The sequence below is a fragment of the Rhizophagus irregularis genome, chromosome 10, assembly GCF_026210795.1.
Source record: "Rhizophagus irregularis chromosome 10, complete sequence".
NCBI lineage: Eukaryota > Fungi > Glomeromycota > Glomeromycetes > Glomerales > Glomeraceae > Rhizophagus > Rhizophagus irregularis.
In genome coordinates this window covers 548,035-575,807 of record NC_089438.1, presented here as the reverse complement: position 1 = coordinate 575,807, position 27,773 = coordinate 548,035, and the positions used below count along the sequence as shown (strand labels likewise).

At 24.4% G+C, this 27,773-nt stretch overlaps 5 protein-coding genes across 5 annotated transcripts; 2 read left to right on the top strand and 3 right to left on the bottom strand.

Annotated features, from left to right (window-relative positions):
* Window positions 1–268: 268 nt before the first annotated feature.
* OCT59_001682 (uncharacterized protein) lies at window positions 269–2,416 on the top strand (the record flags this gene model as incomplete). Its single annotated transcript, XM_066143997.1, has 1 exon — window positions 269–2,416. One exon carries the CDS (start codon window positions 269–271, stop codon window positions 2,414–2,416), a length of 2,148 nt encoding a protein of 715 aa, XP_065995203.1.
* A 5,019-nt stretch (window positions 2,417–7,435) lies between these two features.
* Window positions 7,436–10,843, top strand: OCT59_001681 (uncharacterized protein; the record flags this gene model as incomplete). Its single annotated transcript, XM_025330246.2, has 7 exons — window positions 7,436–7,770; window positions 7,894–8,509; window positions 8,592–9,077; window positions 9,152–9,226; window positions 9,312–9,731; window positions 9,813–10,061; window positions 10,158–10,843. 7 exons carry the CDS (start codon window positions 7,436–7,438, stop codon window positions 10,686–10,688), a joined length of 2,712 nt encoding a protein of 903 aa, XP_025181504.1. The 3' UTR covers window positions 10,689–10,843.
* Window positions 10,844–17,182: 6,339 nt separating this feature from the next.
* Window positions 17,183–17,860, bottom strand: OCT59_001680 (uncharacterized protein; the record flags this gene model as incomplete). Its single annotated transcript, XM_066143996.1, has 4 exons — window positions 17,183–17,226; window positions 17,292–17,327; window positions 17,394–17,414; window positions 17,485–17,860. The coding sequence occupies 4 exons, from the start codon at window positions 17,858–17,860 to the stop codon at window positions 17,183–17,185; spliced, it is 477 nt and encodes a 158-aa protein (XP_065995202.1).
* A 767-nt stretch (window positions 17,861–18,627) lies between these two features.
* OCT59_001679 (uncharacterized protein) lies at window positions 18,628–18,978 on the bottom strand (the record flags this gene model as incomplete). Its single annotated transcript, XM_066143995.1, has 3 exons — window positions 18,628–18,636; window positions 18,696–18,839; window positions 18,922–18,978. The coding sequence occupies 3 exons, from the start codon at window positions 18,976–18,978 to the stop codon at window positions 18,628–18,630; spliced, it is 210 nt and encodes a 69-aa protein (XP_065995201.1).
* Window positions 18,979–22,344: 3,366 nt separating this feature from the next.
* OCT59_001678 (uncharacterized protein) lies at window positions 22,345–23,275 on the bottom strand (the record flags this gene model as incomplete). Its single annotated transcript, XM_066143994.1, has 2 exons — window positions 22,345–22,791; window positions 22,874–23,275. The coding sequence occupies 2 exons, from the start codon at window positions 23,273–23,275 to the stop codon at window positions 22,345–22,347; spliced, it is 849 nt and encodes a 282-aa protein (XP_065995200.1).
* Window positions 23,276–27,773: the final 4,498 nt, after the last annotated feature.

Below are 27,773 nucleotides of genomic sequence, written 5' to 3'. Positions count from 1 at the left end.
TTGTTTATATCAAATTATTAAGGGTCTTTATATTATTCATGAAAAAGATCTTATTCATTATAACATTCATAATGGTAATATTTTATGTAACGAATATGAAGGAAATATATATGGGATTTTTATTAGTGATTATTTAGGATTATATCAACTTGCAAAATCTTTTTTAAAAGAAAATGATATCTATGGAGTTCTACCATTCATAGCACCTGAAATTTTAAGAGGTCAACCTTACACTCAAGCTAGTGATATATATAGTTTTTCTATAATTATGTGGGAATTTACATCTAAAATATCACCATTTAATGATAAAGCACATGATCTTCAACTTGCTTTAAGTATTTGTAAAGGTGAACGTCCTAAAATTATTGAAAATACTCCACAATTTTATGTAGATTTAATGAAAAAATGCTGGGATGAAGATCCATTAAAAAGACCATCTTCTAAAGAAGTTTTAGATATTATTAAAAATTGGATTTTTTATCCTCGGGATAAGAAAATTGAAGATATTAATGAAGAATTAAAAAGCAATATTATGGAATTTATAAATGCACCAATTGAGAACAATAACCTTATTGTTGTAGAATCTCATCCAAAAGCATGCTATACAAGTCATTTACTTGATTTTACTAGTAAAGAATTAAATGAAACTCTAATTCTAGAAGGTTCTCAAGGATTTCTTGAACCAAAACAAAAATATCAAAGTTCTCAAAACGAATTACAAAATATTCAAATGGAATTAGTTAATTTACAACAAAACTCACCTTTACAAAATGAAGAATTGGCAAAAAAAGAAAGTACTTTACAAATCCAAATTACAAACCTGAAAAGTGAAAAACAAGCTTTAGATGGCAAGTTGACTGAACAGTTAAAACAAAACAGTCAGTTAAATCAAGAAAAAAATATTCTGCAAGATAAATTAGTCCAAACAGAAACCATTATTCAAGAATTAAAATCTCAGCAAAATCAATTTAAAAATCAATTAATTCAAATAGAAGAAGAAAATTTTAAATTAGAAAAAATTGCTGAAACTTATTATCAAAGTTCTCAAAATGAGTTAATTAATTTACAACAAAGAAATTCTCAATTTAAAAAACAATTAATTCAAACAGAAGAAGAAAATTTTAAGTTAAAGAATGAATTATTTGATTTACAACAAAGGAATTTTACATTTGAACAAAATAATAATCAAAATCTGAGACTTAATTTAGCTAAACAGATTAAAAAATTTGCAGAAAAAGAAAATATTTTACAAACCCAAATTATTGACATGCAAAATGAAAAGCAAAACTTAGCTGGCAATTTAATCAATTTAACTGAACAGTTAGAACAAAATGAACTCATTAACCAGCAAGTTCAAGGCCAAATCAGCCAGTTAAAGCAAGATGAAACTAAATTGCAAGAAAAATTAGCTCAAATAGAAGCTAATATTCAAGAATCAAAATCTCACAAAGAAAGTTTAATTGAACAAAAAAAGCAATTAGAAAATAGTTTAAATCAGTTTCAAGTTAATTATAAACAAACAAAACAAGAAAGAATCAAGTTGCAAAATATGGTGAGTGATCTTTTACAAGATCAAAAGCTTACTACTGAATTGAAAGCCAAGTTAGAAAAGGAAATTGCTCAATTGGAACAAAAATTAATCATTGAAGAACAAATCAAAATGCAATTAACTCAAGCTTTACAGATTAAAGAAGATAAAATAAATGAATTGGAACAAAGACTGATTAACCTTGATCAAGAGCGTATTAAAAAGTTACAAGATAAAAAAAAAGAAATTGAAAAAGAATCATTAAATAAATTAACTAGTGGAAAAAATACTGAGGAAGTTCATAAAGAAAAAGAAGCTAAACTTAAAGAGATGGATGAACTTCAACAAGAATTATCAAGAACTTCAGCTTCTTATAATGCCAATAGAAAAAAACAGGTTCTCAATCAAGTCAATAATTTTCTGAAAGTTAAAGGTGATTTCCTAACTTTACGAGAAGAAGCCATTAAAAAACTACAAAATTGCTGTAATCATTTAGAAAGTTCTATTAATAAGGAAAGAAATATTATTGGTTCTATCAGAGATATGAAAACCTCTAAATTGACTGACAAATATACTAAAGAATTTCAAAGTATTCTTGTAAAATATAATGATGGATTATTAGAGTTGAACAAAAATTATTATTCCTTAAAGAAAATTGTTCAAGAAAATAAAAAGTTGGAAGTTTGCCTTATGATTGAAAATATTCTTAAGCTGAATTCTTTTAATCTTGATAAATACAAAATTTTTAAATTTGCTACTAATTCTCAGGAAGGAACCAGAATTCAATTAAATTCTAATATGATGGCAGAAGATATAAATTCATTGAGAAAAAATTTGAATGAATTGAAATTAGAATTAGACCAAGAAAAAAAAGAACTAAAAATTTAGCAACAGTTTAGATTTAATCATATTGATGGATTATAGTAAAGTTTATAAATAGCTATTGATTCATCATTGAAATGAAATTAAGTATTGTATTTAGCAAAATATATGAATTTATATTCTAGAATTTATTGAACATTATAACATAGTTATAGGAATTTTGAGATTTTTTTATTAAATTATAACTGTATTTTTATATATTTTTTTTGTTTCGTTTATTCAATAAAGGATCATTAAACTTTTTTGAAAGTTCTTTATATAAGTCATTTAAATAACCATTTATATTGTAAATGTATTATACTTATATTTAAATTAATTTCTGAAAAGTCAATTTAAAAAAAATAATCAATATCAATCCACCAATGTAAAATTAGTTAATATGTTTATTTAAAAGTATTATTATAAAGATATACTTGATAAGAAAGTTTTACATATGGCTTTAATAATATTTTTAAATTAAAGTGCAATAGATTTTTTGATAAATAATTTTCTTGTTGAATCTTGTCAAAAACTATAATTGATTTTCCATAAAAGCCTTCCTTGCATTTGGCCTAAAATTTTCATACTTGTTTAATAATAATGTAAATAAAAAGTATAGTTTGTACTAGGGATGATAACGGTCAGTTATGGTCAGTTATGGTTGGTCATAATCGGTTATAGCAATTTAAACGCTAAGTTATGGTCGACTAAAAATTGGTTAAATGGTAGGTTATACCATTTTACTTAAATAATTGGTTAAATAGTCGGTTAAATGGTTAAAAATGGTTGGTCAAATGTTAAATGGTCAGTTAAATGGTTATGATCATAACCGTTGCCATCCCCATTTCGCCAAAGCTATTTCTCCGAATGGACATTTGCTGAAACATTATTGTTTTTATACTAAATACATGAAAAAATCTTTTCTAAAAAAATTTGTGAATTAGCTAATTTTTATTAAATTTATCTTGTTGTTTATAATATATTACAGCAAATTTCAAAATATACGGGACACTTGAGAAATTTGATTGTCGGGTTGTCAGGTAGCTGGGTTACTCGGCAGTAGGTTATTATATAATCTGATATAATACTATTCATTATACTCGTCACGTGTTATTTATACTTTTCTAATAAACAACCTACTGCCGAGTAACCCGGCTACCCGACAACCTGACAATCAAATTTCTCAAGTATCCCGTATATTTTGAAATTTGCTGTAATCATTTTTTACTGAATAAATGTTTTCAGAAAAATAAAGTTATTTATTTATTGCTTAACAATTAATATCAGCACTCGGCAGTTACTTAAATTTTAAAGTAATAATACCATAGAAGAAAAGATACTTAAAAATAAAAAGAATTTTTTGTTTGAACATTTATTTACTTTTTATTTTTATTGCAAAAATAGGATAATGGTGTAGTTAGCCAAAAAATTCAGCCGAAGGCGCAGTAAATTTTCGGCTAACAACATCCAGCCGAAAAAAATTCATGTTGATTTAGAATATTTTATTGGTTCAACATCTAACTATTTTCGGCTGAATATTTTCGGCTAAATACACTTTTTTTAAATAATAGTGTAGTTAGCCGAAATATCAAAATAGCAAACAATATGAAATAATGACAAAATTTTATTTATTATAGAAAACAAGAAGTACATAACATTTACTATACTTATTTTTGGACAGTGCATTATTATTTTTTATTAAATAAAACTACAAAATATTTATTATTTTAACTCATTTATTTCTGTCCAATCATACTTTAATATTAGATTTTTAGTAATTTAATTGTAAAAAAGAAATATTTTTAATATTTAATTGTTCTTTAAATTAATGAATAGTTTATTTAACCATTAAAACTATAACAATACAATTATACAAATAAAATAAAAAAGGGACATTTTTTTAAGGGATTTGAATTGTATTTGAAAATATACATACATTATTTTATTTTTTTAAAATATTTTTTGTTTTAATTTAAAGTCTTATATTATTCACTATCTTTGACAAATTATAAGTTTTTTGCATTATTTTTTATTTTTGATATACTAATTTTTAGCTAAGATCCAACTCAAAAAACAAAAGACATTTGAAAAAATATTTCAAAAAACACTTAGAGACTGACAAGAAGTTATATATTTCATATTTAGTTTGGAGATTATTTTGTATATATACGATGTTACATTTTACCTGAAATTTTCAATTTAACAAATTTTAGGCCAGAATTAAGAAAATTTCGGCCAGAATTATGGATTCGAAAATCATTAATTTAGCCAATTAAACAATTTTAAATTGATTTTAAACTTTGCAAATGTATTATATATTTGAAGAGGGTGCTATTGCCATAATAAAGTGAATTAGGAGGTTACATGAGCAATGACTGCTATTTGGATATTTCGGCTAACTACACTATTATTTAAAAAAAGTGTATTTAGCCGAAAATATTCAGCCGAAAATAGTAGATGTTGAATCAATCATAAAATATTCAAAATCAACATGAATTTTTTTCGGCTGGGTGTTGTTAGCCGAAAATTTACTGCGCCTTCGGCTGAATTTTTCGGCTAACTACACCATTATAAAAATTAGGTGTCGGGGCAAAAGAATGTAAAATAGAAACTATAAAATGAAAATATTAAAGTACACAAGTAAGAATCGAAGATATTATTCAACGTCTAAGTTTTATTTTACACATTTGTCATTTGCCGGGTCAGGATGATCTGCAATCAGGAATTCAGCTCCGTTTTTCAGCTAACTACACCATTATAGGTTTACAACTGGTTTACAGCTGATTTCATAATATACGGGACACCCATCATTTTTACTCCATGCCGAGAGAAACTCGGTAAGATTCGGTATAACTCAGAATAAAATAAAAACTACACCACTGTTCTCGGACCAGTGCTCCAAATCTAACGATATGGTTTTACCTTATTCTGAACTTTACCAAGTTTTACCGAATGTACCGAGTTGTCTCTCGGTAAACTATTAGGTGTCCCGTACAGCTGTAATAATCAGATGTAATTTAATAAATAAATAAAAAAAAAAAATTTTATTTTAATTGCGCGATTAATATTTTTATAAAAGTGATAATCGCTATCATTTCTATCATTTTCGGCGAAATGGCTTTGGCGAAACGCCCCTTTGGCGAAACGTCCCTTCGGTGAAATGGCTTCTACCGTAACCCTTTTAAACTACTTATTTGGTCATAATATTTACTATATATATATATATTTTTGATCGGCTTTCAGTTAACGAAAAAGGTTTAACGGCCAGTAAAAACAGAATTTTTTTTTTTTTGAAACAGATTATTTTATATTTTAATAAAATGCATAAATGATTGATGAGAGGATACACCGTTAAACCAATTTTCTTGTAACATTCTGCAATGATGATATGCTAACAGCCCTGTAAAAAATCTGATCCGTGTTTTACCTTTCCATGTTTTTTTCCGTGAATGTATCATTTTAATGGAATTTATAGCCTTAAATCATGGAAATTTTCATCTCGCTAACACGGATATCCGTGAATGTATCATTTTCACAGAATTTTACGGAAGACACGGAGAAATAATGGAAATATTTGGATAAAATTTTTTATAGGGCAGACCCGAGAAATAACGTTATTTCTATCGCCTTTCCGATATCATACCTATTGATACTTCAAGATTTTTAATCCTATCAGCCCAAATTTTATTTGAATAGATTATATAAAATTTGTTAAAAGTTATGAACTTATGGTTTTTTGATCATATCATTTTCATTAGTGAATGTTACACTGATAAACCCGGATTTTCGTTAATTCTGGCCAAATTGGCCAAATTGGGATTAAGATTTTGTCAGGATCTTGAGTATCGGAATTAGAATGTCGGAATATTGTACCATGAACTTCTGGATTTCCGCTGGAAAACGGAATACAACTAAATTAATATATTTCAGGGGCTTGTATTAAATAAGGAAATAGATAATGGGTAAATGATTGACAAAGATCATCAAATTGTTGCGTCAATTTTAATGACAATCTCACGGCATAAATATTATTATTTATGTGAATTTATGAATTTTTATTATTTTACTTTATACAGTATATTTTAAATGTTTACAAGGTTGATTTTTGACATATTTTACTAATGGAACGGATGGTTCCATTATATCGAATTTCACTGTGTATTTGCCGAAAATACAATATATTTTATATGATCTACATTATCACGTACTAATTATTTCTTCTATTCTTTATTAAAAAAAAATAAATAAATAAATAAAATAAAAATAACTGGTTTTAAAAACACTAAAAATAATGAAATAATAAATTTTTAAACAATATGACGTAAAAAATGAGAATTCCGATCCGGGCAGGGCCGGGACTTGGGCTCGGCATATATTCATAATTAGTTCCGGGCCGAGCCGGGTTTCAAGTAATTATGGCCAAATGCCCAATTTAGGAATGTGTTTCTATTTGGCTGAAAATCACAAACATTTTAACCTTAATAGTGTTAACCTTTTTTGTCAGTAATGACAATTATTATTATCAAGATAATTTTGGATTTTGAATGTTCTAAGAATTAGGTAGAAATGTTATAATGTATTTGTTTGTTTTCGTCATTTTAACGTTATTTGGGCATAATTGGTGTATTTATTTATTGTTTTATTTCCTATTCTGAAGATAAATTAATGACGTTATACAAGAGTCACGTGACTCAACGTGCCAAGTGTGCCAAATGCGCCATTTTTGATTTGTACGATTTTCTACGATTTGTACGAATTGTAGGGGCGTCAGACTTTCGTCACATGCAGATCATAAGCATTTTTTCTGAATATAGCAATTTTGCCAATTGTCGGCATTGAATATGATGTAATAATTTCTGTTACACATCCCTTTAATATTGTTCGAATCCATTAAATGCATAAGCTTGATTTTTCTTGAATACTATTACTCTCTCTCCCTAAATTTTCCCATTATTTTTTTTTTTTTTATTTTATTAATTTATTTTAATATAATTCAACTTTTCTCTTTAAAATTATTTTAATCATCCATTACATTGTGAAAAAAAAATGGCCACAGACTCTGGTTACGTCGGTAGCAGTACCGGTTTTAAAAATCGAAACTCTTATATTCAATGGACTCCACAACATTCATTATCGTTGAATGATTCTTTTATTTCCAAATCAATGTCGAAACATCTTCACTCTACAACACGTAGGATTTTCATAGGTCCGACTCCCACAAATTGGTCGTACAAAAAAAGTTCTTTTTGGTTTTCTAAAAGTGAACAAGCTACTCACCATAAAGGTCCTAATAGACAAAGAACGTTTAGAGCCGAACCTGAAGTTAAAGGTCCTACAAATATGTCTTCGTTGGATTTCTATGAAATTCCCGATAATCAAAAGTATTTATATTTTTTTTTTAATTAATTTGAATTTTTTAAGTGAGATAGCGTGAGAAAAAAAAAAATTATGTATATAATAATATTTTAATAATTAAAATTTTATTATTTTTTTTTTCTTCCAAGTTCTGAAGCTTTACCTCAAATTACGGATGCGCCTTTCTTAGTTTCCGAACCTGAAGAAATTCTGGCTGATCATGATAATGGGTGTAATGGTTCTTTGTTCAGTAATGAAATATTTTATACACCAAATGAAGAGTTACGTTCATATCCTAATACACCTTCACATCGTCACTTTATGAAAGATTCTGAATTTTTTGGTACAAATTATATGTTAGATGTTTTTAAGCAACAATCTCATGATACTCCAAGGTCAAATGAAAATGTTAACGAAGAAACAGATCCAAATCATGTTCATGATAGTAATATTGAAATCAATGATGTTCGTGAAAATGATGTAGAGAATGCTAAATCCCTTAACGATGATAATGCAATTTCTAGTAATATGGGTAATTTAGAAGCTAAATCTATATCACATCCTATATGTGAACCTGAAATGATTATTAAAGAAGATCGCATGTTAATTAGAGTAGAGCGCTTGAATAATCATGAAACAATACGGCGGTACGGTGGTCCTTTTTTAAGGAGACATCCTCCTAGAAAATATTTAACTCATTCATCAGGTTGGAGAGAATACATTGTTAAACTACGTTCAGGAATAATAGAACTATACGAAGATGATGTATGATGCTTTAATTTTTTTTTTTAATAAGAAATGATTTATTTTATTATTCTGTTAAATTTATTAAATTTTATTTATTTAGAAAACTCGAGTTGATAAAATGAGGTTCAACAAACCAATACGGTTGACGCTTTTTTCAGCAGTTGATTGTACCATTGCACTTAAGCAAAAATCTAAATCTAAAACAAAACTTTTTTTAATAAACCCAAAGACTGTAGAACAAAGTATTGAATGGTATCGTTCATTATATGTTACACTCGGCGAGCCATCAGTCAAACCAATGCCTTCATCGTGTGAAGTATATATACCAGATCTGGATGTTCACGTAAAAATTCCATTAGAGAATTTTCAAGCTTATCAAATCACGGCAGAGGAAGTTACTAAATTAGTTTTAGATGAATTGAGCGGCGAACCGGAATGGGAAGATATATTAAATGAATGGCTAAAATCTTGTGATTTGAGATTATGTTGGAAGAGATATGATCAATTAGAGTGGATTGTTTGGGAGAAAAACGAGGAAGGGAAGGTTAGAAATGATTTATTGGCTTGTCCACAATTTATTGAAGGGGTAAATATAGAAAGTGTAATTAAAAAAAAAAATTATTTTATTAAAAAAGAAAATTAACTATTATTAATTTTTAGACTCATCAGCTTCAATTACGTCCAACTGAACATTATCCGACTTTTGTTTATTTACGTGATGGAACGAAATTATTTGTTTGTATTAAGATTTTTTTTTTATTTTCTTCGTTTACGTGAATGAAAAAGTTATAACTGTTGAACATTATGTGTTAATCCATAGGAACCTCCACCAGTAGAAGGATACCTTATTCGAGTTACAAATAATAAGGGAAAATGGAAACCAAAAAGATTATATTTTACTTCTCATGATAATTATCTTTTTTTTCTAAAACCATTCGCAACAAGTCCTCCACCACAACCAACTTCTTCAATTTCAAATGATGAAGGAAGTCAAATTGTTCAACCATTGATATATGCTGTCGCACCACAATCTCAAGAACAATGTGCACAAACTGATGCTTTCATGAGAGCCGATACAAAAAGACGTATAAAGCAAATCATAAATGCTATTGCATTTATAAATCTGGTTGATGTGGCGGAGGTGAAGAGTGTTGAAGAAATTTATGGAGTTACGGAAATGGAGAATCACGGATGTCCTTTCCAATTAGTTTTAAATAATGGTAGAAGTGTTGTTTTACAGGTGAGGAAAGAGACTTTGAATAAAAATTTATGGCCTAAATATTTTATTTTTTGATTTAATATTATTTAATTTTATAAATAGGCTTATAATAGACAAACCATGCTTGAATGGATTAAACGATTGAAAGAACTCATAAAATATTGGAAAGCCCGAAAAGTATCAGATGTCCAATTACGAATTAATATGGCCAAAGTGAATGAGAATAATGATTATGAAGATGATGATAGTCACAGTCTAAATGAATTACATAGTCATTGGAATAATTTTCAAACTTATGTAAATCCAACAATATGGCATTGGTGTATTCTAAATGGATGTCGTGGAATTACTGTAAGACAAAATTTTATTTGTATTATAAAGTGGAGAAAGATATGTAATAACTCTTTAATTAACTATTTAACTTGAACGTATTTCTTTTTTTTATAGAAAGGAGGTTTATTATATCGAAAATCACATCTTCATGGCACATTCCGAAATTATCATTATATTCTCACAAGAGGACGTTTAATATGCTATAATTTATATACGCGTAATTTAATAAATGGTGTATCAAAACAACGATGCTATCATAAACGTTATGAAAATATTAATTTAGCGGATTGTTACGTATATTCTGGAAAGGTAACAGAAAATGATTTACTTTATTCGAGTACATCAAAATTTAATGCCAGAAGTAACGGAATACATAGACTACCGAGAATATATCCCGATGGTATGCATTGTTTTGATAATGATGAAGATTGCACTTTTGTTATATGGCAAGGAGAACAATCACTTTATATTGGGAAGGATAAAAAAGAAAAGGGAAATGTTATTTGTTTTAAAAAGAAGACAAGGTTAAATAATCCTGGAAAAATTCGGGTTTTTAGAACTAGAAGTAAAATTGAGAGAGAGGAATGGGTTTGGGCTATTAATGTGGAAATTGAAAGGGCTTGTAAAGAAAGGGAAATGAAATGATAAATTTATTAAATTTTTTTTTGGACATTAGTAACTTTTTAAAATTATGGGAAAAAAAATGTATTCGACTTTGTATTACGGTAAAGAATCGTTATTACGTAATTAAGCAAAATTATTTGTAATAAAGTAATATTTTTTTAAGCTATACGGGAAACATATATGAATTATGTGAAGTTAACTTTAAAATGATTGATCAATACAAAACTGTAAAAATGAATTTACCTCTGATTTTGATATATTGGATATATGTAAATTTTTTCGAGAGAATAAATATATCGTGTATAATTCTCGTAAATATTTTAGTAATAAAAATTTACGTATATTTATATATCTTAAACGTTAAAACAAAAAAAAAAATTCTGTAGTTTTATTTAAAAATCTAGTTTTGCTGGATATTTTTTTCATTTTTTTCTTTCTTCTAATTCGGTAAAAATATTGCTTCGTTCTTTCTTTTTTTTTAAAAAAAAAATAAAAATAAAAAATAAAAAATAAAAAAAATATATAATACAGTATTTAAAGATACGATCACTAGTCTAATTTTTCATCAATAATCAAATAATCAAATTAAAATAATTATTAAAGCCATACGTAACATGTAATTCATTTCTTCATCTTCGATTGCGTTAGATATAAAAAATTCGGTTCTTCATATAAAAAGAAAAAATCTGTACCCGATAAATCTAATTTAATAAATATTATTATAAATTTTCATCTTACTAATTTCTTAAATCAAAAATGCATTATTTGACATTCTAATCTTAGATATCAATAATAATTTAATCTCATAATATTGTGATTACGTTAAATAAAGAAAAAAAAGTTTTAGCGGGATCTAAAATTTTATGCCGTGAAACATTATATATCATAAATTTTAGATAAATTCGTCAATTATCAGTTCTCTGACACGTGAAATGTCATTAAGGCATGTTTATTTTTAAAAGTATCGAAGTCTAACATTTTATATTTGAAAAAAATAGAAATATACGCTAATAAGTTAAGTTCCTTCAAAAGTTTGAATTATCAATCACGTGATTCTTCTATCTAAAACCTGTCCAAATTATCCTCGAATATTCCAATTTAGTTTGATTTGAGTTTGGGTTACATTAATATCAATTCATAATTCAATTACTGCTAATTAATATCAATTAATTTCTGTATCATTAAGTAAAAAAGATAGTGAAAATATATTATATTTTGAATAATACTGTAATTATTCAAATTAAAATAAAACAAAAATAAAACGAAAAATAAAAATATTAATTCGGTTGTTCAACGAATGATTTTTTTTACGCCGAATATTATACATAACAACTAAACTAGGACAAGAACCTAATCGAAATCGTTCCTTATCAAAAAAAAACTAGTATAACTCTATTTCGACGCGATATTTTTGACCATTATAAAAACGAATTTATAAGCTTAAAAAAAAAATGTCAGAAATTCAAGCGAAGTTAAAAGTTAATTATGTATAATGATTATGAAGATGAAAAGAATATATGAATTGCGTATACAGTACCAATCTATAATTGAATTACCGGTTCTTTTTTCTTTATGTGTTCATAGTGAATAATATTAATATAAACTGATTGAATCGTTCGATTATCCAGATATATCGAAAAACTTAATAGCAGAATATGCAATTTTAATAATACCACTAGCAGCTTATTTGAGTGCGATCAGTCTTATACACATGTACAATTTCAACAAATGATAGTATGATATTATGACGATTGTGATGATTTTCGTTGTCACGCGTAATACCAGTCAAATGTTCTTAATTCAACTAGAATATGCGATTTGCTGGGGGACTTCGTCCCCCAAATATAACATTTATAATTAAAAAAATTCTTTGATATAAATAAATTGAATTGTTACTGAATAATAAAATTTTATTATAATTAGACCCTATAAAAAATCATGTTTTAATAAGATTTATACAATTTTTTCTTAAAAATAATGTATCTAAACTATATATAAGGATATAGGAAAATGCACAATTCCATATCACAAAAATGCACCATGTGTATGATTGACCATAATTTATACTGAATTTATATTGATTTGATCAAAGAAATTACATAATTTGAGCATAGAATTTACAAGAATTGGTCAATGAATTTACTGCTTAAATTATAATTATTAATATTAGTTGCATTTATATGAATTTAATTTTAAATAATAATATTTTATTAAATTATTAAATCAAATAGTATCATGTGATTATAATTAGCCAATAATATAAATTAATTTTTATAATTTAAAATAATGACATAAGCTGTAATAAGTGTTCTAAAGTTAATACAGCTACAAAAAAATGAAATCTTATGAAAACTAATATTCAAGTAGTTTCAACTTGCCTGAACAACTTTCAATTAATAAATAAAGTTGATTTCATTTGTCTAAAGTGGAAATATTACGTTCTAAATTAAAAAACAGAAAAGAGAGTTAATATCATCAAGAAATGCAATTTTCTCTAAGCACTATACCTATATTCATGAAAATTAATATTCAAGTGGTTTCAACATGCCTGAACAACTTTCAATTAATAAATAAAGTTGATTTCATTTGCCCAAAGTGGAAATATTACGCTCTAAATTAAAACACAAAAAAGAGAGTTAATATCATCAAGAAAAATGCAATTTTCTCTGAGCACTACACCTACATTCATGAAAATTAATATTCAAGTGGTTTCAACCTGCCTGAACAACTTTCAATTAATAAATAAAGTTGATTTCATTTGTCTAAAGTGGAAATATTACGCTCTAAATTAAAAAACAGAAAAGAGAGTTAATATCATCAAGAAAAATGCAATTTTCTCTAAGCACTACACCTACATTCATGAAAATTAATATTCAAGTTGTTTCAACCTGCCTGAACAACTTTCAATTAATAAATAAAGTTGATTTCATTTGTCTAGAGTGGAAATATTACGCTATAAATTAAAACACAAAAAAGAGAGTTAATATCATCAAGAAAAATGCAATTTTCTCTAAGCACTACATCTACATTCATGAAAATTAATATTCAAATGGTTTCAACCTGCCTGAACAACTTTCAATTAATAAATAAAGTTGATTTCATTTGTCTAAAGTGGAAATATTACGTTCTAAATTAAAAAACAGAAAAGAGAGTTAATATCATCAAGAAATGCAATTTTCTCTAAGCACTATACCTATATTCATGAAAATTAATATTCAAGTGGTTTCAACATGCCTGAACAACTTTTAATTAATAAATGAAGTTGATTTCATTTGGCCAAAGTGGAGATTATAGTATATTTGGAAAAAGAAGTTTAATTTAAAAAAATTTTATATAAAAAATAAATGTAATATAAAAATTAAGAACTGAGATGATAAAAATTTGAAAATGACCTGACATAAATTTTTAATTAATTTTTTCATTAATTATAAATTCAAGTAGTTTAAAAATAAAAATAGTAAGAAAAAATATTTTTTGTGAAATATCACATTATTTTCTAAAAGAAATACACTTAAATACACTTATAAATTTAATTAGTGATTATGTAATATCCAAATATTTAATCTTACAAATAGAAAAAAATGTAAAAAAATTTATAAAAAAAGAAAAATTTTTGAAAAAAAATTTCGTCTAACACTTTTTTATTTTGATTATCACAAGATCTACATGATCATCTACACGTTTCAATTTTTTTAACGAACAAGAAATATATTTGAATCTATTTTTGTTGAAAATCAATAAAGATCAACAAAATCAAATACAAATATAAAACTTATTGCTTGATGCCTCAAGTTAATATGTAGCGAAAGTGGCACAAAAATGAATATTTTGTGATTTTATTCTAATGATATCAAAGAAGCAATATTGCAATAACAACGTCTATAGCTATATAGCTATTGCAATTAGCAATATATATAGCTATATAAAATTGAATCAAAAAAGTTCACATTGAGCATTTCCGAAATTATGAAAAAATGCATGTAGATCGTATGACAAACTACAAATTAAGCGAAAAAGTGAATAAATTTGGAAGATGATCGTCAGAAATTTATCATCCAAAAGCATACTATCGCTAACAATATATACTGTACCTGGTCTGTATCATTCGTAAATAAACAAGTTTTTGCATAGAAAATTGTAACGAATTACATAACAAAATTATTTTTGAAATTTTACTTTTTGAAATGGTAAGCGCTAGTGTTCACATACGATTCCATTACTGTTGATATTTGGATGGTAGATTTTTGTTGTAAAGTCAATCTAGTATGGAGTATGGACATGTATACATAAGTATGTAATTAAAATATCACGAAATCGCATAAATAAAATATATCTTTGATGGTTTAAACGGTAAAATGGGTCTTTTAAGTATTTATATAAATCTAATATATAAGCTGGCTAAAAAGTATTTACGGAACCTAAAGTTTGCCGCTACCGTAGTACTTAAGTCCGTCAATTAATGACGTTGCCATTTTAAGCTACAAAATAATCCTTTATTAAATTCAATAAAATATTAATATATCCTGAGTTCCATAATAAAATAAATCAATACATATAACAAAAGTTTTAACGAAATATTTCTAATTTATTTTCCCCATAACTCAAATTCAAAAAAAAACTAAGATTCGATAGTCTCCCCTATTTAGTAATTCCATTAAAAACCATCAATCAAAATAATTAATATGGCACTTTTTCATCATAAGAAAAAGGTAAAAAGAATCGAATATTTTAAAAAGAAAGTAAATGTTGATTAATAACCATAATTAACGGGATAAACAGCCCCAAATAATTCATAAATAAAATTATAATTCTATTGATATTCAAATATAGTAATAATATTTTAAACGCCTCAAAAATTTCATATACCTAATTTAAATATTATACTGCGCCCACAATTAATAAATTCACTAGGTGATTTCGGCTCATCCGAGGTGGATCACGACCTAAATCACGTAATAAAACTGTGTAATATTCCATAATTCGTAATCGTCTCTTAAAACGTTTATGTTTAAAATTACGTAAAAAAAAATGCGACCGATATACAGAATGTTTATACTGTGTTTAAAAATAATAATATACTGTATGTGTATTATTTCCAGATAATTCGCTGTAATTAAAAAAGTCTGGTATATTTAAAGTTTGTTAAAATAATTTACACTCACATGAATGTTTAACCATTCAAATCCATAAAAATATTCAATTTTAATTAAACTTTGCAGCAAAAAAAGTAAAAATCATGATTATGAACGAGTGCAAACATTATTGTATAGACCAGTAACCATTTTTCGTAGGATATATAATATTTAGGTCTTACAAGCGAGACAGTACCATTTTTTAGTTTCATACAATAAATACTAGCAATAACTTTCTAATTATGGAACGTCATTAGTGAATTAATGAATAATGATGATTAAAAGACAGATTATAATGTATCCTTTATTTTATTATAACTCCAAGCTTTTATTATACTTTTTTCTGATTCATTTTTAATAAATATTAATCTATTTTTTTTTATTAAAATTAGGTGATGGCAATGGTTAACGGAGTATAACCAATGATCAATGTCGGCTGACTACTTGACCAACTGTTTGACCAATTAATATCTTGTATGTGTATATCTTATTGGATAGGAAGTAGCTACTACATCATTCACAGGACCGAGGGCCATGTAGTCTGGGTCATTTTTGACAATCAATGGAGGGCCAGTAACCGGTATAGCCTCGCTTCCAATAAAAGTGTTATCGTTCTGACGGTTTTTGATCATGCATTAATATAACATTATAAATAAGCTTATATTTAACTTTCTATAAATTCATTTTTATATTCATTTTTATGATATTGTTAATCTTTATAAGCTTTATTTAAACTTTTCCTATAAAAATTTTACACCATTTTTTTACTTCATCTTATTACATCAATCGTAATTATTGTTATGCTTAATAAAATATCTTTTTCAATTACATTTTCTTTATCTATCGATTCAACTTTATCATTTGAACCTTTTATTTTTGTTTCGCTTATGATTTCATTCATTTGATCCTTTATCTTTCTTTTTGTTTCGATTTGTTTCATTTGTTGGTCGTTTAATTTAATCATCCTTTCATTTATGTTTTTGTTTCAAGTTTTGAGATAATTTGCTATCAATATTTAATATAATTTCTCCATTTTAGAATTCAATAATTAAAATTCTTAAAAATTTTCGTAAAAACTTTAAAATTATTTTTTCGTTTATACATAGTAAAGTAAAAAAAATAAGTTATTAATAGATTAATTTGGCATTTCAATAGTACGTACTATATGCTAAATATTTTGCGTCAAAATAATGTTACTACTAATTTCCTGGGTAGTTTAGAGATAAAATTAATTTGCGTAAATGAAACAGCTAATAGCTAACCAATTTTTAATTTAATTTATTAAACCAAAATATTACATACAAAACCATAAATAATAACTAATATAAAAGACTAGTAATTTAATCAAATTAAATTCTTCATTCTTATAAAAAAGAAGAAAAATCATTCAATATTAATTTCTTCGTTTTGATTAATTTCATTAAAATCTAAAAATAAATAAATTAATAAGTATTAACAAAATAAAGAGAAAACTAAAGAGTAGATATCTTACCTGATTCGTCTAATTGACAATCAAAACATTCTGAATCTATAAATTAGCATAATATTAGGAATTTATTAATTATATTGGTTGCAAATAGAAATAATTACTTACGTAATGTTGTTTGAGTAGCGTCTATAAAAAAAGTCTATTAGTAATGTAAAACTTTTTTTTTTTGTTGTCAAAGTAAATTAAATTAAATTACCTGAATTTACTGGTTCCGGAAGATTTTTGAAATTTAAAAGTCTACTAGTATATATTGCTTGTGGATGTGTTTTAATGTTGTTAGATCTTTTTTCACTTGTTCGGTTTAATTTGATTTTATCATTATACTCATTTATTTGAGATTCATTATCACTATCATAACCATAATATTTAATTTTCTTAAGTTTTTGATACAATTCTTTAGCAGTCGGTCTATTTTCTGCTTTAGCATCCCAACACTTAGTAATCAAATCTGCAAGTAATTTTGGTGTATATTCAAAAATAATTGGTCTAAATCCTTTACATATGTTAATGGCTAAAGCATGATTATGTGGAATATTGTTATAAGGTGTTTCTTCAGATATATATTCATTCATCATTACTCCAAATGAATAAATATCAGATGCTTTTGTATATTGATATCCTCGTAAAACTTCTGGTGCCATATAAGGTAATACTCCATAAATTCCGTTCTTTTTTACTGATTGTTCATTATACGCTGGTTGACACATTCCTAAATCACTTATATATGGAGTATGAAAATTGTATAGTATATTACCTGAGTGAAAGTCTTTGTGAACCTTTCCAGAATTATGAATATCTAAAAGCCCACTTGCAATTCGCCTTAATACTTCAATTTTTGTAAAATAATTTGATTCATTATTCATATAGTAATTTCTCAAATTTCCATTTTCACAATATGCTAAAACCATTATATAATCCTTAGTATTTGGATCTTGGGTTATTCCATAACATTGAATAATGTCCCAAAGATAAATCTGAAGATGAGTTTTAATCTAAAAAAAAAATATTGAAAAGAAAGGAAATCTTAAAATAAATAAAAATTTTAGATAATTATATTACTATTTTTATAATTACCTCATTTAAAAATTCTGTGCTTATACAAGATGAATTATCCAAGCTTTTTAATGCAACTTTTATGTTATAGTATCTTTTCCATTTTTGATTTACAATATCCCAAGTAAAAATACATCCTTCAGGCCATTCAGCTGAATAAATTTTACCAAATCCACCTCTGGTAATATAAGTAATATCTTTAAACTTTTCAAAAGGTATCCATTCAATATAATTTCTATAATGTACAGCATTAAGTTGTAATTGTTGAATAAATTCATCAATATCTTTATTTCCACTAGTCCAATTTTTAAAGTTATTCTTAAATCTTTTAGCATTACAAGGTTGACACCATACTTCTCCTGTGCCAGGTTCATTACATTCTCCACATATTCCATATACTTGTTTTCTTTTTTCTAAATCTTTCATATAAATTATTTTATCATCTACCTCTTCTGCTGATTCAATATTTGAACCAATAGTAGAAATTGTTACATGTTTCTTTGAGATAAATGATTAAAAAAACAAATTATAAGATACAATAATTTAATCATATTACGATATGATAAAATGAATTGTTTACCTGATATTCATTATGATCAACATATTTCCATAAATTTCTTTTTTCTTTAAGGTTCATTTTTGATATTTCCATGCTAAATTAATTTGAATTATATATATGTAGGTTATAATTTAACTATCAAATTCAAAGATAATGTTACCCATATAATAAAATGAAAAACATAAAAAATTTTTAAAATTGCGAAGTTTATTCACAAATTAACCTTTGTGCAGCATGTGTAACATTCAAAAATTTGATATACCACAAAAATTCTATATATAGTGACGGATAATAAAACTTTGATCGGCAATAAAAGAAAAAGGAAGTTTTCAATAAACAAATCAAAATTGAGTGAAACCAAATAAAAATAATTTCAGCCTGGAATGTCGATCATCCAGGACTGGATGAAATTATTGGATAAAATTAGTAAAAATCATAAAAATTTTGCATAATTATTACAGGATCATTTCTAAAATAATTTAAGCCATTTTTCTCAGTTTTTTTTCTAATACTTTCAATAAAATTAATAAAATTAAATTAATCAAAATTGTTATGATGCAGTCTTTATTGATTTTATTGATATTACTTTCATAATTACTATGTAAGCACTTTGATTAGTCTGCCATACACATAGTGAAATTCGATATAATGAACCATCCGTTTCATTAGTAAAATTTGTCAAAAATCCGTTATATCAAGAATTCCGATATATCGAAGGTAAATAAATTATACGTTATGACCAGACCCTAATTCCGATATATCAAGAATTTACTTATGATCCGTTATATCGAGGTTCCAGTATATCGAATTTCACTGTGTATATAGCTTCAATAATAATTTTATTTTGCTTAATCTACTGTTGTTATATCAGTAAATACTTAAAAAAAAAGATCATTTGAAAATGTAAATTTTTATTAAATATAAAATGGGTATCTAATCAAAAACTTCTGATTTGACCAACCATCTGATTGATCGTTATTAAATAAAAAAATTTTAGATATTCAATTGCTATTATAATTTATAAGAAATAATGATTGTTATATTATTCTAATGAAATAGTACTAGTAAATTTTTAAAGTATAGATTTGAATACGTCTTTTTATATTTTTTAATGAAAAAACGTCAAATTTGACGTTTTTTTATGTTTTTTATTAATGGAAAACGTCAAATTTGACGTCTTTTTATCATTTTTTTAATTAAAAAACGTACAAGTTTATTTTATACTTTAAATGATAAAAATTTATTTTGTCTTTACTGCAGTTTTTTTGATATATTTATTTTTTGGCATTATTTTTAACAATATTTAAGTATTTTAATCCACCAATGTTTCATAAATGTAATTTAATTTTCTGTTATGCTTTTTGCTTGAAGTAAATAATTATTGCTAATTTTTTCAGAAGATAATGTAAGTGTTTATAATTTCAAAGATATCAAAAATGTAGCCTTGGGTCTCGGGTTTACTATACAATTTAAATAATATAAAGTTTGAGTTTATTTTGAGCTAACATGCACGTGAATAATTTTTCTAACACACTGCATATTATAGTATTATTTTCTTTCATTAGTAATTATCACTTTATAATAATTTGTAAGTATTAAAAGTATTTTTTTTTTTACATAAGTAAAAACTATTCCGGATTAATTTTGAGGCGATGTTGATATAGTAAACTATTTTTATCATGGGTGCTCCAAAAATTTCAATGACATGGACAAACAGATTTCGTCAGTCGCCATGTGATCCAATATGCTCATAAACATATATCTGATATAGTCTTTTCACTCCTTCGCTTTGCTTCAGACAATAAATCACATATAGTCTCCACTCTCCACTCTTCGCTCTGGCAAATTAAAATCTAATAACTATAATCTGTAAAAAATAAAAAAAAACACTGAAACTAAAATCTATAAATAATATAGCCCATCCTTGCAGAAAAGTCTCGTAGTTACAACTTACAACAAAAACTCTTTTCCTTTGATCTCTCAGGGTAGGTGTAGTGGAAAAATCTTACCATACTGCGGTGACTACCGCATGATGTCCGAGGTGTTGTGACAAATAGAGATCAGGCTAGTAAAAAAAAAACCGTCCCTCGGATAACTCGGATAAATATAAAAAAACGTGAACGCGGATATCACGTGACAATGTGATGCTAAATGTCACTGTGTAACTGAGGGTGGTGGTAAGATTTACCCATTGGGTATTACATGTGTCACCATAAACGTATATAGTGCGCCATTCCGCCACCCGCAGCCGTCTTCAAAGGTCGAAAATTACTCAGACTTTTTTATATGCCCACCTTCTTACTTCATAACAAAATTTGCAAAGAACACTATTGTACTGGCGCTTGATACTTTTAAAAGAAATGTGAAATTTTAAAAAAGTAACTAGAACTGTACCACTATGGCCGCCTGGCGGCGGCCTTCAAAATAGAATTAGGTGTAACATGAGCATAAATGCATAGTCAAATAAACACTTTTTTTAAAGAACCCCTAATTGCTTTATTACACTTATATGATAACAATCTAGGTTTGTTTATGAAATAGGAAGCGGTTGTGATGCTACTTGTTCCAAGCGAGAATATTCTTTAATCACATTTGGATCTACTTTAAATGCATCTCTATTTAAATTCATTGTTTGAATTTGATCCCATTTAGGACATCTGATTCAGTTTTATTATTAATTATGATTTAATGTTAGTAATATATTAAAAAAATTATTAGCAATCAAATTATTATGAAAGTTTTAATAGTTCGTATATATATATATGATCAGTGATCTATAACATATATTTGTAATATTATTATTAAGGATCAACAATTAAATTTTACAATAACTTCAATTTTTTTTTTAATAAAAAATAAATAAATATAATGTTTATTACATATAAGATATAAAAAATACAGATAATAAAAATGAATTTTAAAAACAGTTCGTATTTGTCAGGTGATCTATGACATGCATAATAGTACGATCAGCAATTAAATTTTACGTTGACTTCGTTGACTTCAAATTTTTTTTTTTTGAACTAATTATACTTTGATATAAAAATAAAATAAATGCAACTTCTTTTATTTCATTTATTTCATTGAAAAATAAATAAAGTACTTATTACATATAAAATATAAAAAACAATAGATAATAAAAAAAGAATTTTAAAAACAGTTCGTATTTGTCAGGTGATCTATGACATGTGTAACATGATCAGCAATTAAATTTTACGTAGACTTCAAATTTTCTTTTAAACCACTTTTCTTTGACATAAAAAATAAAATATGTTTTTTATTTCATTAAAAAAAATAAATATAGCACTTATTACATATAAAATATAAAGAACAGATAATAAAAAAAATTAAAGAAAAGATTATTACTGGGTTACGTTAGTTCATAAACATTATTTAGTTTTTTGTTTTTTTCTACCTCTTGTTGAATTTGAAATTTTTGGTGTATTATTTTTTTTTAATATTTTCGTTTCTCTCTTCATTTTCTTCAATATTTTCATTAATTCTTTCTTCATTTTCTTCATTTGTAATAGAAGTTTCACAATCATGAATTTCATCACTTTGTTGATTTTGTAATAGCAAAGATCTTGAAATATCTGCTATTTTAGTCATATTTGTTTTACATTTATTTTTAGTTGGTGTCATTGACAATGATGGTTGTGTTGTTGAATTTTGTTGTATGAGAGAAATTCTTTGTTCTATAACAGATTTTGAAGATCCTTCATTACGTGAATCAGATTTTGATTTCCATGGAACTACAATACTGTTATCTGATTCTATTTTTGCTGATACAAACTGAAATTCCAAAATTTCACAGTATAATTGATCTTTTGCAAAAAAAAATACTCCTGTTGTATGAACTGTTGAATTTTTTCTGGCTTTTGTTAACGCGTTCTTAAATCGCCCATTTGGTGGGTGAGTTAAATTTACAGTAAATGGAGTAAATTGATCCTTAGATATATAAATATGGCTTTACTTGTATTTGTAAAGTATATCCACTTTCTGTTAATTCTGCATACCCCAAAGTCTTTCCAAGAAGATGTACAGTTGGTTTTATTATAGGAATATCTTCCTTATCAATAAGGAGTTGTACATTAGTTGTAATAGAGACGTTTATTGAACCATCTTGAGTTGTTGAAAATTTTCCTGTAATTAAGTATACATTTTCTGCCTTAAGTGGCGAAGTTACTTTAGATCCATCATCTGAATCAAGGTCTGTGTTATTTATTAAGGTCATATAATTGTAAAATTTATATATTTGAAATGCATCTTCATTATCAATTCGGGAAATAGCCATGCCTTTCTGCAAGACACCATTATTAATAGTTTCATCAGTCACAGAGAGTATATACACGATGGTTGTAATGTTTGCAATCATATTTCGAAATTTTTTTTGAATCTGATTATTATTAAAATGAAAAATGAATAAAAGTAAAAAAAAGTAAATGAATTACTTATATTTATAAAAAAAATTATGACTTTAATATATTTATAATATATTTTATTTTTTAAAAAAAGTAATAATATTACAATTATTTATTATTATTTATGATTTATGATTATTAAAAAAATAAAAATGTGATTTTATTACAATTTATTACAAAATTATGATACATTTTATTTAAAACTTAAAAAAGTGGTTCATTGAAAAAATTACGATTTTATTATTTATTAATATATGAAAAATTTTGATTTTTATCAAATTTATTTAAAAAAATGCAATTTTATTGAAAAAATTACGATTTTATTACAATTTATTGCAAAATTATGATGATTTTATTATTTTATTACATTTATTTAAATTTAAAAAAAAGTAGTTTTCATTGAAAAATTGCGATTTTATTATTTATTTACATTGAAAAAAAATTGATTTTATCAAAAATTTATTACAATTTATATAATAAAATTAATTTATTAATTTATATAATAGTTTATGATTGAAATAACATAATCTCATTAACTGTTAAATATTACTTTATTAATTAAATAAATGATAAAAAAAAGGGTAATTTTATTAGAACTAATTTGTTTATAGTTACTATATGTGGCTTTAAATTTTCTAACCTGTGAATTCAATTTTAGTTTATTTTCATTGTAACGTAAATGATGATCATCTTTCAATTTTTCAATTTGTAAATTTATTTATTTTTTATTATTAAAAAAGTGTAATAATCTGTTGAAAAAAACCACACTTTTATAATTATAGCTATAAAAAAAGGGTGGTTTCATTGTAACTAATTTATTTATAGTTATTAATTGCGGCTTTAGTTCTTTTAACTAATATTAACATGTGAATTTAATTGTAGATTATTTTCATTGTGACGTAAATGATGATCATCTTTCAATTTTCAATTTGTAAATTTATTTTTTTTATTATTAATTAAAAAAACAAATAAAAAAATACAATTTTATTAATAAAAAAAGGTAGCTTCATTATAACTAATTTATTTATAGTCATTAATTGCGGGCTTTAGTTCTTTTAACTAATATTAACATGTGAATTTAATTGTAGATTATTTTCATTGTGACGTAAATGATGATCATCTTTCGATTTTCAATTTGTAAATTTATTTATTATTAATTAAAAAAAGATAATTTCTTAATATACACTAGTGTGCGAAACACGGATCACGTGACTATAATTTGTCACCCATGTCACACCCCTATAGTTTTCCATTTTTACTATTTATTCTAGGGACTTAGAATTTTTTCAGTAGGAAAAACCTTATTTGTCACATATTATATGTCACGTTTACTAATTTCAGCCAAATTTTATAATTCCAGCCAAAAATTACCATAATTTCCAATTTTGGAAATTAGAGTAACGTTACACAACCCAAAAAGGCAATTTTGTTTCTCCGTAAAAATGAAAATTCGTTACACAAATTTCCAAAATAGGAAATTATTTATGCAGATCACCGAAATGATAATAATCACGTGACCAGTGTTCACACACACGTAGTGTACAAATAGAAATAGTCTTAAAAAAATGTGTAATTTATGGGAAAAATCACAATTTTTAATTTAATTAACAAACAAATAAAAAAATACAATTTTATTAATAAAAAAAAGTACCTTCATTATAACTAATTTATTTATAGTTATTATATACAAGTTTCAATTTTTATAACATGTGAATCCAATTTTAGATTATTTTTACTTACTGTGACGTAAATGATGATCAACTTCAATTCACGAAATTTATTTAAACAACTGCTGTCCAAAAAACAATCAATTGATATATTGAAATTGAAATTGAAATTGAAATTCATTGCAATGAAACGAAATTTCAATTATGTTTATATATATTTTATATAAAAACGGACCCTGTTTTGCCATATTTGCTAACCAAATTAGGACCTACTTCCTTCCTTTTTTGGAATACAACTTATTATTACAGCGGCCAATCACAATAAACAACACTATGAAATTTAGATCATCTGATTGTTAACAACTTTGTATCGTGATCTGTATATATTGATAAATATTAACTCTTTTATAGCTAATGATCGACAAGAAAGATGTATTTTATTTAGTGATACCTGAAAATTGGTATCTGCATTTTGCATTAATATTACACAAACAACTATATATAATCGAATAAAGGAGTTTATTTACCTTATTTTTTAGGAAGAATTCCAATAAAATAATTTAGTAATGGCTCAAAGTAACGATAAAGGTAAAAGCATATAACATGAGTATAGATATCTAATACAAATTGAAATTGCTCTAAAATTTTTTTCAAACCAAATTTGCAACATAATGAAACTAGTTTCAAAAATTGAGAAAGATAAAGGTAAGAAAATTATTTAACAGCTTGTAAATTATAAACGTATAATTTGAATTTTTTAAACTATTTCTAAAAATTATTTTACTGTATTAGCTCGTAAGTAGTAGATTATCTTATAATCTGAATGATAATTACTTACTTCTATAATTTATATAACCAAATAATTTATTTTATTGTTTAATAATATTATAGTAGTTGGTAAGTTAATAGCTATTTTTTTTTTTATCGTATTTTACATGATATTTTAAATAACTAAATTTTCTATTAATTAATTGTTTAATAATTACGGTACTAATATTATAGAAAGTAAGTAATTAATTTTATATTAATGTAAAAGTATTTATATATAATTTAAACTAATAATAATATTTATTTAAATAATTAGATTGTAAGTTATTATATATACTTAATTTTTATATACAATTATAATATTTTATCTAATTGATTATAATTACTTTATTATTAATTAATAATGCTACAGGGTGTAAGTTATTTAATTAATCTATTATATTTATATAATATTTACATAAAATTTAAACTAACTAAATTCTTTATCTAAAAATTATTTTGTAATTTCTTTTAGTTAGTAAGTTATAAGTTATTAATTTAATTTTATTATATTTATATAATATTTACATATAATTTAAACTAACTAAATTCTTTATTTAAAAAATTATTCAAATATTTTAGATCGTAAGTAATACTTAATATTTATATAATACTTACATATAATTTAAACTAACTAAATTCTTTATTTAAAAAATTATTCATTTAATAATATAGGGAGTATGTTATTTATTTAATTCTATTATATTTTATAATATTTACATATAATTTAAACTAACTAAATTCCTTATCTAAAAAATTATTTTGTAATTTCTTTTAGTTGGTAACTGAAGTTATAAATTATTTATTTAATTCTATTATATTTATATAATATTTACATATAATTTAAACTAACTAAATTCTTTATTTAAAAAATTATTCAAATATTTTAGATCGTAAGTAATTTATTACATTTATATAATATTTACATATAATTTAAACTAATTAAATTCTTTATTTAAAAAATTATTCAAATATTTTAGAACGTAAGTAATTCTATTATATTTATATAATATTTACATATAATTTAAACTAACTAAATTCTTTATTTAAAAAATTATTCAAATATTTTAGAACGTAAATAATCCTATTATATTTATATAATATTTACATATAATTTAAACTGACTAAATTCTTTATTTAAAAAATTCTTTATTAATAATATAGGGAGTATGTATTCTATTGTATTTATATAATATTTACATATAATTTAAACTAACTAAATTCTTTATCTAAAAAATTATTTTGTAATTTCTTTAGTTGGTAAGTTATAAGTTATTTATTTAATTCTATTATATTTACATAATATTTACATATAATTTAAACTAACTAAATTCTTTATTTAAAAAATTATTCAAATATTTTAGGATGTAAGTAATTCTATTGTATTTATATAATCTTTACATATAATTTAAACTAACTAAATTCTTTATTTAAAAAAATTATTTTGTAATTTCTTTTAGTTGGTAAGTTATAAGTTATTTATTTAATTCTATTATATTTATATAATATTTACATATATAATTTAAACTAACTAAATTCTTTATTTAAAAAATTATTCAAATATTTTAGAGCGTAAGTCATTCTATTATATTTATATAATATATACATATAATCTAAACTAACTAAATTCTTTATTTAAAAAATTATTCAAATATTTTAGAGCGTAAGTCATTCTATTATATTTATATAATATTTACATATAATTTAAGCTAACTAAATTCTTTATTTAAAAAATTATTCAAATATTTTAGAACGTAAGTAATTTTATTATATTTATATAATATTTACATATAATTTAAACTAACTAAATTCTTTATTTAAAAAATTATTCAAATATTTTAGAACGTAAGCAATTTATTATATTTATATAATATTTACATATAATTTAAACTTAACTAAATTCTTTATCTAAAAAATTATTTTGTAATTTCTTTTAGTTAGTAAGTTATAAGTTATTTATTTAATTCTATTATATTTA